General features: G+C 50.6%; 4 protein-coding genes across 4 annotated transcripts; 3 read left to right on the top strand and 1 right to left on the bottom strand.

The window, feature by feature from the left end:
• Window positions 1-5,319: 5,319 nt before the first annotated feature.
• On the top strand, window positions 5,320-6,892 carry EJ05DRAFT_487908 (Pkinase-domain-containing protein; the record flags this gene model as incomplete). Its single annotated transcript, XM_033745649.1, has 2 exons — window positions 5,320-6,711; window positions 6,761-6,892. 2 exons carry the CDS (start codon window positions 5,320-5,322, stop codon window positions 6,890-6,892), a joined length of 1,524 nt encoding a protein of 507 aa, XP_033598558.1.
• Window positions 6,893-8,105: 1,213 nt separating this feature from the next.
• Window positions 8,106-11,599, top strand: EJ05DRAFT_539909 (uncharacterized protein). The gene has a single exon (XM_033749559.1). It carries the CDS (start codon window positions 8,432-8,434, stop codon window positions 11,297-11,299), a length of 2,868 nt encoding a protein of 955 aa, XP_033598557.1. The 5' UTR covers window positions 8,106-8,431; the 3' UTR covers window positions 11,300-11,599.
• Window positions 11,600-11,789: 190 nt separating this feature from the next.
• On the top strand, window positions 11,790-12,752 carry EJ05DRAFT_90294 (kinase-like protein). Its single transcript, XM_033750046.1, has one exon. The coding sequence runs from the start codon at window positions 11,839-11,841 to the stop codon at window positions 12,718-12,720; it is 882 nt and encodes a 293-aa protein (XP_033598556.1). The 5' UTR covers window positions 11,790-11,838; the 3' UTR covers window positions 12,721-12,752.
• Window positions 12,502-13,581, bottom strand: EJ05DRAFT_478134 (uncharacterized protein). The gene has a single exon (XM_033744395.1). It carries the CDS (start codon window positions 13,175-13,177, stop codon window positions 12,785-12,787), a length of 393 nt encoding a protein of 130 aa, XP_033598555.1. The 5' UTR covers window positions 13,178-13,581; the 3' UTR covers window positions 12,502-12,784.
• Window positions 13,582-14,201: the final 620 nt, after the last annotated feature.

Here is a 14,201-nt window from a genome sequence, read left to right as displayed (position 1 = left end):
CTTACGTGCGAATCAAGGGGTGTTCATGCCCAGTCTCAACAGATCTGCGCGCACAGCAGCAGCATGTATATAGTCTATCAGTAGTCTAAACCCTCCGCCGCTCCGATACAATCTCAAATCGGCAGGTACGTCACAGACGAAGCAAATCGCGCTTTCCTTTCTAAACCGCACAAATCTATCCAGGCAATGATGCCATGACGACATCTAAGATAGGAAAAAAATCGAGAACGGGGAGAGAGACTTCCATGGCGCGATGGAAAAACCGGCACCAGCGTAACCACGGAATGCGCGTCTGGATCCGTCGTCCAAGGCAGATCACCGTGGTGTGTTATTTCAAATCTATTTTTTCTGTTGAGAAGTTAGGAAGGACCAGACAATGCAATATTTCCGCATCGGGGCAAGTACTTACGTAGAGGGGGTATATATATATGGTCAGTTTAACGGGTAAAGGGGAAAAAAAAAGGTCCGAGGATCACAAGGTCTTCCGGAAGACGTCACGCACTCGATGCGAGATTTTGAGGACCATGTATGGCAGATTGGGGATACTTGTCGAGCTGGAGGAACGGCGACGTGGCATTGTGATTTTGACTTATCGTGACTGTGACTGTCTGTGATTATGATTGTTAGCGCGTGGATTGAGTTAAGGTGAGGTGATATGTATACATACCTACGACGTACGTGTTTGATGCAGACGACAAAAGAAATGGTGGGCGCGACCAGCAAGCCAGGACAGGTAGAGACTGAATGGGCACGACACAGATGTAAACAAGTTCGAGTGCAACATCAGACCGTTTATGTACTCAGCACCCCAAAGAGCGCGGTATCTAGCCACTAGCTGGGATACCTGGGCATGTTCGCAGCCTGCTATCTCGAAAGGAAAGCAAGGGTAAGATTACCACAGACACTCCGTCAGGATCATCCCAACACTTGGCTGCGGATAAAACAACGGGATCTGGATGACGTCGTGTCATTCGAAGCAGGAATAGCTGAAACGCAGGTCACCGGGAATGAAGGATGTTTCGTAGCCCAAAAATAGGGTCTAGGCCTGCTTGGAGGGGATAGGATGGTGTGGAATTGCATGAGAGCAGAGCGCGGACTGTGGCGGTGCCCTCAACCCTCAACATTATCAGTGCAGATCCACGGGTAATAGTGTTAGCACTTTGCAGTCAGCGAATCGGTTTAGGAGATGCAGCATCTTGCTAAGGTTTGAGTGGTGTACCAAGGACTGTGTAGATAGTACACGCAGCTGTTGACGGTCCAAGATGGGCGTTTGGCACTGGTGGGTCAGACTGCGGTTATGCCCGCCAGTTAAAGATCTGTGGGGCAGAAGACATGAATACCACGTGTAAAGAAGATATTATTGTGACAATTATCTGGACCAATTGAGGACAGTGAGTGTCCGCGTCTGAATAGCGTGTTTGGTGGCAGCGATCACCCTTGTTGTGCAAGAGTGGAAGACGCTCTGCTGGAGGGCTGATCCCAGGCTTGTGGTGATGTGGTTGGTTCTTTGCGTAGCACAGTACACCGCTTTGTGGATTAGACAAGCTGTCCTTGTGAGTCGATCTGGTCGTCGGGCCAAGGTCCGTCCAGCAACAAAGTTCAAGAGATAAGTCAATGTTTGATTGCACAGAGACTGGTTGAGAAGGTGGTGGTGAGACATGATTTCCAGACCGCCTTGCATGGCGTAGCGAGCATGACCGACGCAGGTGGTGGCACCACTGAATAATGTCACCAATGTACGTGTGAGATGAGCGCACGTGAAGAGAGATGGCAACAGACAGAAATCTCTAGATAAGTGCAGAGACATCGTCCACTCAGCTCACGCTTGCAGCGGCAGAAGATGTCCCGGAGGCGACCAGGCTTGACGACAAGAGTCAGCGTGGAGTGCTGAGCGAGCCGAGCAGGCAATGATGCAGAGTTGTGGAGCCAATGCAACGGCACGGCGGCAGTGTGCCAAAGAGGATGCAGTGCAGCAACAGTAATTAGCACTTGTCGTCGGTTTGAAAACAGAATTCTCAATGCGACATATTGAGAAGGTTAATGATATAATTCCGGGAAGCTGGATCGTAACGGTGATGTACTCTCAAGGTGCGCGGGTTCGACCGGTCTGCTGGAACATAAGCAGCAAGGAGAGAGCATGGGAGTAACAAGAACTGCCGTCCCTTGCCGATGAGCGATTTATGTCCTGGCTTTCGTCGATGATGCAAAGACGGGCAGCTAGATGGATGGATAGAGAGACAAACTGCGGTACAATCGACTGTGTTCAGTGTGTTGGACAAGCAGGGAGGTGAAGTGTGCGAAGTGGCATGGCTGCAGTCTGATGCAGCAACCCCAAAGTGGCAGCCAGATGCTGATATATCATGGTTTTGGCCGATTCGAACGCCAAAAGGAAAGCAAGGCGTCGCATTACGCACGAGTCTGCGGGGCCCAGCCACAGATCACGAAAAGAAGTCGGGTCAGTGTCCAGTGTGGTCAGTAGGTAGAGAGAGACAGAGTGAACGGACAACAGAAAACAGACTTCGAGGCGGTCAAGAGTGCTGCCAGCGTGCGGAAGAAGTGGACGAAGCGGCGATTTAGTTGTATGGTGCCAAGACCAGAGAGGATAAAAGGATAGATATGGCTATAGGCGCTACAGGGGGTCAAGAGGATTGCATGACAAGAGTACGGCATTGGGCTAGTTGAAGCTGCAGACGTAGACGCACAGGAGGATGCGGCATGATGTACATGAGCCGTGCGTACAGCAGTCTCAGTGTCGGAACTGGACTGCATCAGACCTGTGAATCTATAGCGAGGCTGGCAATCACAGAGACGGCTTTCGTGATATCCCCTCGACAGGGAGAGAGTGTTCATTGAGTTCATGGATTGTCGCGTGTTCGCTGTGGAGACTCGATCAAATGGACCCATGGACTGGGTCTACCTGCAGTGCAAGCGAGGATGTTCCCTCTCTCTCTCTCTCCATTCGCGTTCAGTCAAAGATGATATGTTGAAGAAGCAAGGTGGGATTGAAAGACGGGATGAAATTAATACTCCGGATTGCGTAGTATGACCTGACTGACTGCGGTGTGTTAGCTGGGATGAGGACAACAACAATGGTGATGGTATAAGAGAGGATAGAGGCGAAGATAGCTACAGCAGCAACAGCCACAGTTACCCCCATCAGCGATAATTAGCACAGCCACAGAAAGAGCGAAAGCGAAGGGCAGCCGTTGTATCACGGAGCAGCGTGCGGTCTGTGCTCAGCCCTGTTGACACACAATCGAGCGGGCCGCACGCATCTGTAAAAAGACGAAGAGCTCGGATCGAGACCCCTACCGCTGCATAACGAAAGCCATGCAGTCTGCGCCAAGCTGATACTGCAGGTCGGTGCTGCAGGTGGTGCTGCTTATTGCCGGGTTTTCTCTTTCATGTTGTGCTTGATAATACGTCGGCTTTGCCTTTGCCATTCCGAGCCTCTTCGCAATACCGATATTAGCCCTATACGAGACGGGCTGCGGCACACGATATCGAAGTAGCAATGCTCGGCGTGCTTGTGGCATGCTTACTAACCTATGGAATGCTTGTGTGCTTGAACAAGCATCCTGCACCTTAGAACCATAGCCGTCCAACAGAAGGGGTGGAGAAAACGACAGGTTGGCCAACTGTTCGACTCACTTCCAGCCGCGGACTTTACAGAGAGCTTGGCTCAAAGCGCTCCGTAGCTATGGCAAATGCATCTGCGAGTGAAGTTGTGAGATGTGAGATGTAAGATGTGAGATTCCGGATATGCGGGCGCAGCTGAGTATGCAACCTTGATGCGACCTGTTTTTAGCACTCGCGCGAGAAACTGCTGGCTGGTGATGATAACAGCTGTAGCTCTGTCTCCCTGCCTTTTGTTAGAATACCGCATTAGGTGGTTCGCGAAAATGCTGAAAGGCTGTCCTACCAAGGTCTTTGATGATGTGGCTGTACTGTATGTACTGTATGGTGTGTTTCAAGTCCTCTTACATGGGATGACGGTAGGAATCAGCAAGTAGAGCGACCACTGAACATGGCAATTGCTTGAGTTTGTCTGTTACTGTGACTCCATACCTAATTACTCACTACTTTACAGTAGCAGTAGGTATCTACCTTAGTAGCTCGGTAATATAAAACGTATTAATGCGCTTCCTGCCTTGCCGAAAGCACCACCCGAATGGGAATACGGAATAAAATACCGCAGGCCCAGCAGAGGAATCCACTACGTAGAGCAATATTAATTACCATGGGTGAACGGAACCTCTAGACTAAAGAGGCCTTTTCCACTAATCAATTAGTTGATAGTTGAATCGTCCAAACCCACTTCTGGCTTTTGAGAGGGAGCCTGAGAGAGGGAGAGAGAGAGAGAGACAGAGTCACACTTACAGTCGACTCCCCCTCGGTACCCATTACCAGCGCCAGCGCCAGCACCAACACCAGCACCAGCACCAGCACCACAGCACCAAACTCCGCGCGCTCCCTCCATTTTCCACTGCCTTAGCCCCTCGCACACGACTTGAAATATTCACTGCTGCTGCTGCTGCTCTCTCTTCTTCTTCAACTTCTTTACCACCAAACCATCTCTCTCTTCTCTGTAAGCGTCTCTACTGCTCTGCGCGTCGCAAAAGCGCGTCGTTCGGGAGCGCACTCTTCTTCACTGCAACCTGCCAGCCAGCTCAAGATCGGAGTGCAGTGTTCACGCGCATACGCCAAGCCAGACGGCCCTTTCGCTTTGCCATTCACCACTCTCCGTCCCTGCATCGACCTACGTTGCTTGCTGCTCATTGCCTTGGAAGAGTTGGCTGCGCACACATCTCCAGCTGTCTCTCTGCACGGCGAGAAAGTAGCCAAGCCTGCGAGTTTGTCAGCTGTCGAAGCTGCTGGCTACCTAGGTCGCCTCTCCTCGCCCGACCAACCGCCTACACAAGACCAAGTTTTACCAGCCAGAAGTCGTCGACGTCGGGGCTCCTAGCAGGAGACTTTCGTCCTCGGCTGCTCTGCCAGGGTCCTTGTTACGTTTCCCTCCTGTCCTGGCCTTGAAGTACCCCCTTCGCTGCCCACTTCGTCACGACGCCAGCAACTTCCACTCCGCTTTACAATCACCTCCTTGCTCGACATTTGATACCCTGTGCACCGCTGCCAGGTCCAGGCCGCAAAACTTTCCTGGGTTGTGTCACTTTGACGCGCTCGAGCCCCGTCGCGAATAAGAAGCCTCATCAACTCCTTCGGACCAGCTCCGTCTTCCGACGACCCTCGGTCCTTCGTCATCGCCCCGAACAATAATAAATCCTACTTTTCCCAAACACCCAGACTATTCAACACCACATGTCTACACTCGCTCCGATGAGCCAGCCACCCAGCGCGAGCTCGAAAACAACTGCCTCACCTGCTCCATCCATCTCCACCTCATCTCTGCAATCCGAGGACGGCAAATTCTCACAACTTCCTGCTGCACAACACCCCGTCACCTCTCCAACTTCTGCTCCCTCCTCGAATGGCACTGGAGCGCCCGTCTCTTCTGACAGCAGATTACAGCCCGTACGCAAACCCACAATAACTTCGCGTCTTAGCAACCTACTTGTTCGTAAAGACGACAGTTCAAAAGATGCGACACGATCAAATGGAGACAGCCTGAAGTCAAACGGCGACCCTGCCCCTGCCTCTGTGGCTCGTCCGCCTCCATCCCGAGCACCATCAGTCAACGACAAGAGTAAAGCGAAGAAGGATCAGATCCAAGCCACTATACGCGGTCGCTTCTGGACAGCCGAAGATGGGACCCATGAGCATCACTTAAAAGCTGGTCGCAGACAAGAAAAGCTGTCAGACATGTTCCGAGAACTTATGGTTGGAAAAAGGAAGGACCAGCCCGAGGAACAGCAACCTCTAAGTCTTATGGCGAATTGGGCCGATGTCATGCGAAACGAGAAAGAGAAGCTCACAGAACAGAAGAACCTCGCCAATACTTCCCAGACCCTTGTACAGAAGTACGGAAAGTGCCAAGAGGTCATTGGTCGTGGTGCTTTTGGCGTGGTTCGGATCTCGCATAAGCAAGATAGCAAAGACCCGAAGCGAGAGCAGCTCTATGCCGTCAAAGAGTTCAAGCAAAGACCAGGCGAATCCGACAAAAAATATCAAAAACGGTTGACGTCAGAATTCTGCATCTCCTCTTCAATGGCACACCCCAACGTCATCAACACACTCGACCTTTTGCAAGATGACAAAGGCATTTACTGCGAAGTGATGGAGTACTGTGCGGGTGGTGATTTGTACACGCTTATCCTTGCAGCCACTCAACTCGAAGTTTTGGAAGCCGACTGCTTCTTCAAGCAGCTCATGCGCGGTGTAGAGTACATGCACGAGATGGGTGTTGCTCATCGCGACCTAAAACCGGAGAATCTCCTCCTCACGCAACATGGCTCTATCAAAATCACCGATTTCGGAAACGGAGAGTGTTTCCGCATGGCCTGGGAGAAAGAAGCCCACATGACAGCTGGACTGTGCGGTTCAGCCCCTTACATTGCGCCCGAAGAATATGTTGATCAGGAGTTTGATCCCAGGGCAGTTGACGTCTGGGCCTGTGGTATCATTTATATGGCTATGCGGACTGGTCGTCACCTCTGGCGTGTTGCTCAGAAAGAAGAAGATGAGTTTTTCAATAAATACCTTGAAGACCGCCGCGAGGAAGCCGGATACCGACCAATTGAGGTTCTCCGGAGGGTGAGTTATCAATCTTACCATGTCATGTGAGACGCTAACAACTATTTAGCGACAATGTCGAAATGTGATCTACTCCATACTAGACCCAAATCCAACACGTCGTCTTACCGCGCATCAAGTCCTCCTTTCCGAATGGGTCAAGGACATCAAAATCTGTCGTGCTGGCGATGAGGGCTTTTAAGACTCCGCATCGCAGCTTAAATCTCCTTTACACATCTTCGTTCTGGTCTTGAGATGACAGCCTACACCATCAGACTCAACGGTTGGTCGTCTTCGCTGAGATTATTCTTGGCAGCCCGATTTCCTGTTTCTCATTTAGTACAGCATCAGCATCACAGCGAGCCGAAGACATGCAAATCACTACACATACTCTTCGCACCATTTTTATACTGCACGGAGTTCCGGGAGTTGGCTACAGAAGGCCTCGGGGACTGAAAGCCTTCATGGGCAGCTCTGGACTTGGGAATCTGTTCGATACCATTCTTTGTATTTTTTTTCTGTTTTGTTCACCGCTTCCCAGCGTGCATTGATCCTAGAGAGCGGAGTGGCCTGCGCGCTGGTGAGGGTCAAGTCATGTCAGGCACTTGCCCCGGACGCCAAAACCGGGTTTGTAGCCCTTGCGATTGCTTTCTTTTGTTTTGCAGTGGTTTCAGTCAGGGATGAGGGCTGATATTGATTGGTTCGGGCTGGCGATATAGGCTGGCGATTTGATTTCGGCGAATTGGGTGGACATTGCAGTCTACAGATCAGATCACTCGCTTTCATGCACCAACTTATGGGTGCGATTCACTCTCGCTCATCCCGTGCTTGCTTGGTCTGCTTGCGCGTGCACCGTGTGCGATGGTGACGGCGGCGGGATTATCTGGTCGAACCCTTGGGTGGTTCAAAATCTTTTTTTGCATTTACAGGTCTGGTGTGCATGTCAGGCAGGGTGTGGCGTATGCATGTATAGACTGCGGGATAACAAGGCATGGTGGTATGGAAAACGAGGTTCCCTTCATCCGCTTTGCGCTTACACTGAGTGGGTTAGTTACCTGCGTAGACAGGATTGAGGCCGGCACCGGTCATAAATTTAGGATCACGAGCTTGTGGGCGAGAACTGTTCTGGCTGAATCGTGGGGTACATACCTAGGCTTATGTATCCTGAAGCTCTCGTGGTGGTGGTGGTGGTGGTGGTAATGGAATGGTGGTGTGCGCCAGCTACTATGGGGGGATGACAGATGACCCCGCTGGAGACAATCAATGGCACCTACTCAAGATCTTCTCAACTATCGTATGACTTTGACAACTATTCTGTGGAACTTGAGTATCGAGTTGCGATGGATGGTGTGGCTCATTAATTCGGGCTATATAATCGTGAAGAAGTGCTCATACGATGTCTTGCTTACTGCCGGTGAGACGTCTCTTTTGTTCTCGGTGGCTTGGCATTCTCGTATCTACAGTACGGGCGGCGGGCACCTGCCACTTGGGCAGGAAAGCTTTTTGATGTTCGCGAAATGCGCCTGTGGCGTCACACCTGAACCCACAACTTGACACCTTCACTATTCGCATGATACTTCACACCTATCAGCTATCAGTCAGAACCAGGAACTTGAACTATCTGCTTCTATATCTGATACGGTCCATGTGAAGCTCAGTCTTGTACTTCCATGATATCAGCACCATTTCTGGCCCGACAAAACGACTGCTTCTTGTCTTCTCGAAGGCATGCCCTCGAGCAATGAGAACCAATGGCGCATTCGCATGGATACTTGCCACGTCTTTTCTGCGGCTAGCTGGCTGCAGTGCTGTCAATGAAGCTCATGTCACACCAGTGACGACCACAGAAGAGCTTCATTCTTCCACCGCGTCGCCGACTCCAGTTTCCTCCACCGTAGCTTCACCCATAAGCTCACCAACACCTCCGGCAACTGCGCAATATCTGCAAAAACCCTATACTACGTCGAGCTTGACACTGAAATCGGCTTCTCTACCCTTTACGCCATCGACATGTCCATCGAGGACCGTGAACTACCTCACACATACTCTACCGCAACAATGCCACAAGACATCGAGAGCACCGCTTCCAGAGCCCCCAGAAGCTCAAGATGATATGTACGAGGGGCCATGGGCACTTACAAGACTACCCGATCGAAGTCAAGTGGCATACAGAATACCACAGAATCCTGATGCGGGGCATGCAACACAAACCGCCGCTCAATCAAAGCCGGCGGTGGCCACGACACATCCCACCAGCATAGAATCGATCGTAGACACCGATTCGCCCCTAGATGACACCAACTTTCTTTCCTTCGAAGAATGGAAAAGACAAAACCTGGCAAAAGCTGGCCAATCACCGGATAACATCGGCGGTGGTCGCCAAGCTCCCGACGGCAGGAAACGCCCAGGTATTAGCAATGCTCTCGACAGTCTTGGTGAAGACGCTGAAATAGATCTTGATTTCGGGTTTGGGCCGCCGGAGACTCGCGATCTAGAGCGATGGCGGTCGACCCAACCCAGCACGCAAGGCAAAGAGCGACCAAGTGAGGGAGCAGAAGTACCGATGAGTGTAGGACGCAGTAAAGATGCTGGAAAGACATGCAAGGAACGCTTCAATTATGCCTCATTTGACTGCGCAGCAAATGTACTCAAAACAAACTCGCAGTCCAAGTCTTCCTCATCAGTCTTGGTGGAAAACAAGGACAGCTATATGCTGAACGAATGTAGAGCCGAGAACAAGTTCATTATCGTAGAGTTGTGCGACGATATACTGGTAGACACAGTCGTTCTTGCAAACTACGAATTTTTCAGCTCCATGTTCCGCACATTCAGGGTGTCGGTGTCTGATCGATTTCCCGTGAAGATGGAAGGATGGAAAGTTCTTGGTATATTCGAGGCACGAAACAGTCGCGACATTCAGGCTTTCTTAGTCGAACAACCTCTCATATGGGCACGTTATCTTCGCGTAGAATTTCTGACGCAGTACGGGAATGAGTATTACTGTCCCGTAAGTTTACTACGAGTCCATGGTACAACTATGATGGAGGAGTACAAGAACGAGGAAGATTTGTCCAGGGGCAATTTTTACGAAGATCCCTTAGAGGAGGCAGCCCAGGAGGGGGTTATTTCAGGCGTTCCGCCAATGGAGACTCCTCAGGAACCATCGTCTGAGGTTGTCCATTCGTCTGCAGTGGAGATTATGTCGCGTCTAGTCGAGAAAGACAACAGTAATCCTGTCAATACTATGACAGTACCGTCCCTTACAGACACTTCAGCTCTTCCGATGACCGGGAACGTAAGCGGACAGCCTTCACCCGGACCCGATTCAAGCTCTGCGGGTCACATGACTTCTTCAATCGATCAGGAGTCTGGGCAGAACGATCAACATCCTACCTCGTATTCATTGGTCTTTGTTAATGGAACCTTGACATCAGTATGTAATGAGCACACACCAGACGCGACCGTAGGGTCCTCGAAGGACGATGCCACTGTTATAGTTCAGCCTTCCAATGAGGCCACGCCGTCGACGACACAGATCAGTTCTGCAGAGAAAATCTCGGACCCTAGCCACGTCCCTTCCGCTCCGCAGACATCATCTGCCACACCTGAAGAGCACTCAGTTTCGCCGTCTCCGCCTCATGATTCGAATCATGCAACCCGACAACAACAGCCACAATCCCAACAACAGTCTCACGTTGGTCGCCCATCCCCAACCGTACCCCCGACTCCGAACCCTACCACACAAGAGTCAGTTTTCAAATCCATACAGAAGCGCCTACAGCAGCTAGAAGCAAACTCAACCCTTTCACTTCAATACATCGAAGAACAGTCTCGAATCCTCCGTGACGCCTTTGTCAAAGTCGAGAAAAGACAGCTCTCCAAAACCGAATCATTCTTGCAGACCCTGAATGACACGGTCATGACTGAACTCCGCGGATTCCGTCAACAATACGACCTTCTCTGGCAGTCCACGATCCTCGAGCTTGAAGGCCAGCGTGAACAGCACGCTACAGAAGTGTTCGCCATTTCTTCGCGTCTCAGTATTCTCGCCGACGAACTAGTGTTTCAGAAACGTATGGCTGTAGTGCAAAGCACGCTTCTCCTTCTGTGTCTTGGTCTCGTGCTATTCGTTAGATCAGGGATTGCCGGCGGGCTGGAAGTACCAATATATCAACAAGTGAGTAATCTTAAGGATCAATGGCGCCCAATGAGTCCACCCCAGGGCTGGAGCTCAAAGCTTCGTGCGACCATGTCAGAGGTGCATATTCGTAGGAGTACGCCTACGAGTAGTAATGCGCCTACTGACGACGAAGCGGAGCATGACTCAGACAAAATGCTTAGCCCGCAAAGCAGCCCAGAGAGTAACACCGGAGAAGTCGCCAAAGAAAGGGAGCAAATGCCGGAAGTTCAAGTCGCGCCGCCGACGCCAGAGTCACCACCTGAGGTTTACAGAGAAAGCCAGAGCGGGCCGTCGACGCCCAGGGGGAGTAGAGACAAAGCCGTAATGTGGCCTGCTGACGACACAGATGAACAAGCAGAGATTCCTTTCTCGCCTGTTTCGTCTGATGAGGACGAGGACCATGCTCACGAGCTTATTAACGGCGTATGATTTGCAAGCATAATGCATTGCGTCCATGTTTTTGTTTTGTGTACACGACATTACGACGGTCAAGTTTTGATTTTGGTTGTTGTCAAGCAGTTTTGCGATTGCGAATGCATAGTATTGGCGTCTCCCCAGCGACTTGTTTGTTCAGCGTCATATCACGTTTAGAGGAAAGCTGTTTGGCGTTTTCTTGCCGTTAGACTGTATGACTACGTATATCTGCTTAGCTACTCTACATATACATACACAGACCTATTTCAATATCGATTTCTAGCAGGCTCGCTGCACTCTGATAGATACATTAGTAAAAAATAAATGGTTCTCATCTATCAGTCTAGCTAGAAAAAGTATAAATAGGAGTAGGTTTGAGATACTATTATATTGGTTTAGTGAGATATCATGAGTGTATATAACCTGATACGGTATAGCACTGCTGACTAACTGTATCGTTATGTCGTCAGACCCGTGCCATCTTTGCTCCCGTAATTATTCAGGCGCAACATCTCTCCCACCGCGTAACCCATCGTCGGGTACCCATACTCGCAATGGAGAGCGAATATCACAATCCTGCGAACGACTTCCACCTCCAGCATATAGGCAGTGAGGCCTTGGCCTTCAAGAATACCCGTGTTCGTCGATACCTAGCTCTGCTAGCACTGCACACCACCGCCAAACTATTTAAATGGGATGGACCTTGTAGACCACTTTCGCGGCACAAAATCCTCAAAACGGGATTTTCGGTGCACTTGACAGAGGCCGTCACCATGAACTATGTCGCCCGGCATACATCCATTCCCGTCCCCAAGGTCTACTGCTCCTTCCTCCACAAAAACAGAGCATACATTGTCATGGAGCGGGTAAAAGGCGAGGATTTGGCGCATGCGTGGAGGAAGCTTTCCAAGGAGTCGCTGGAGAAGATCTTTGCGCAGCTTAAGGATATGATTCAAGAGCTGCGGACGCTGAAACCGCCGCAGGATATTGCCGTTGGGAGCTGTGCTGGTGGCTCCTTGTTCGATTCACGGCTGCCGAATGGGTCGCCACGCTTTGGGCCGTTCAAGACTTTCGATGAGTTTCATCGCTGGCTGAGGGAGGATATTGATGTCACGAAGGTGGGCGGCCATGTTACTGATAGCGAAGTAGAGGATCTTAAAGCTATGGTTAAGAAGCAAGATGTTCAGTGGCCGCCCCCGGTATTCACGCACTGCGATTTGAATCCGTCTAATATCTTAGTTCGTGGGGATAAAATTGTAAGTATTATTGACTGGGAGTTTTCAGGATGGTACCCCGTATATTGGGAATATACGTCTGCATGGCGCGGAAATATACTCAGAGAGAAATGGCAAGCAACCCTGTTCTCGCTGCTCGACCCCTATCCCGAAGAGCTAGAAATGGAAAAAACTCGCTGCAAGTGGTGGGGAGAGTGGTGAAACCTGAGCCTCATTATCAGAAGCTCGGATCCATTCTGATCTGGGCGAATGAGCTTGTCTCGCATCATGCTATAGTCTCCTTCTCCTCGAGAAGATCGTACGTAGGTTTCGGCTTTAGCATGTCCTCATGCTCTGCATATCTCCCTGCAGCAGTTTTCTCAGCGACATATTGCCTTGCAAATGCCTCAATCCTCGCCCAATCCAGCTCGCAAGAGCTGACGCAGCTTTGGTCATGCGCAATCGCTGCCAGCGCCTGCTGGATCCAGCTGCGGCAGCGCCAATTCGGATCATCATTCACGACTGGGATAACCCGAAAAAGCTCTACTAGACGCCTTTCGTCGACCACCTTTGCAATAGTAACACGGGCAAGTAGTGTGTTTGTGAACCGAACATCGCCTACCCGCACCTCTTCAAATTCCCATCCGACTAATGGTCTGTTCCTGGCGTGGTAGCGCATTCCGGGGACGTGGGCACCCTTTTCAACCTTCGGCCCAATGAGGAATGCCCAATGGTATCTATAATATCGGTCAGCCTGCAACACGTGAGCCCCAAGGAGACACGCTAGTTACCTGCGTTCCTCGTTTCCCCTGACCCCACTGGGATAAAGAGCAATGTACAGACGATTCTTGTTCGAAGGCATAGTATCTCTGGTTTGGTCTGCCTAGATATATACCTCAGGTTGAGAAAAGCGAAGATGCACCTGACGATGTAGTTGTATTATGGCGTGCCGAAGCAGATAAGAACGTGAGGAAGGAATGTTTGCCAAAAAAAAAAAAAATTTAGGGCAAGAATACTAGTAATGTAGGAAATATAAGTCTGGTAAAACCTGAGACCAAGAATAATGCAGTGAAAAAATGTTTCAGGTCTCAGATGGCATTCATAAGCGCGCGCGAAGCTTCGTTTTTGGCGTCTGGTTTACCACGCACCCGGCGGCAACTACGGCACAGTTCGTCAGCGCTTGCCCTGCTGTATCGTTTATTACCTAGCTAGGTAGGTAGGTAGGTAGCCTCAATCTCTTCCCACCATCGTATACTCAGACCCTACCTAAAAAATGACCCCCGCAGCTCTCACTGTCTCACTTCGACTGCCTAAACTTCTCAAGATGTGTATTGCGAACGGATACCCCCGGCCGGCTAGTACACCTGTTAAGCCGGCGAGCTAGCGCTGAACAGGACGGATCTATACGCCTCGTTCTGAATTGTACTTTGTTCCAGCCTCAGCGTTGGGAAGGGGGTGTGGATCTCTGCGTGTATTGCTGGGACTATGAGTCGAGCTCTCGGATGGGTTGATAGAGGGAGTGGTGAGGTGTGGCTGGTATGTGTGTCCGATATGCGTGCCTTTGTATATGTATTCGAGTAGATACTACAATTACATGCCATGAAGTGAACGTCCAACCACCGTCTCGTTTGTTCATACATTCAACCAGGCATCGTACACGAGATAGGTATACGACACAACACGACTACGAACAGTTCGACCAT

The sequence above is a fragment of the Pseudovirgaria hyperparasitica genome, assembly GCF_010093815.1.
Source record: "Pseudovirgaria hyperparasitica strain CBS 121739 unplaced genomic scaffold EJ05scaffold_12, whole genome shotgun sequence".
In the NCBI taxonomy this organism is placed as follows: Eukaryota; Fungi; Ascomycota; class Dothideomycetes; order Acrospermales; family Acrospermaceae; genus Pseudovirgaria; species Pseudovirgaria hyperparasitica.
This window is presented reverse-complemented; position numbering and strand designations above follow the sequence as displayed.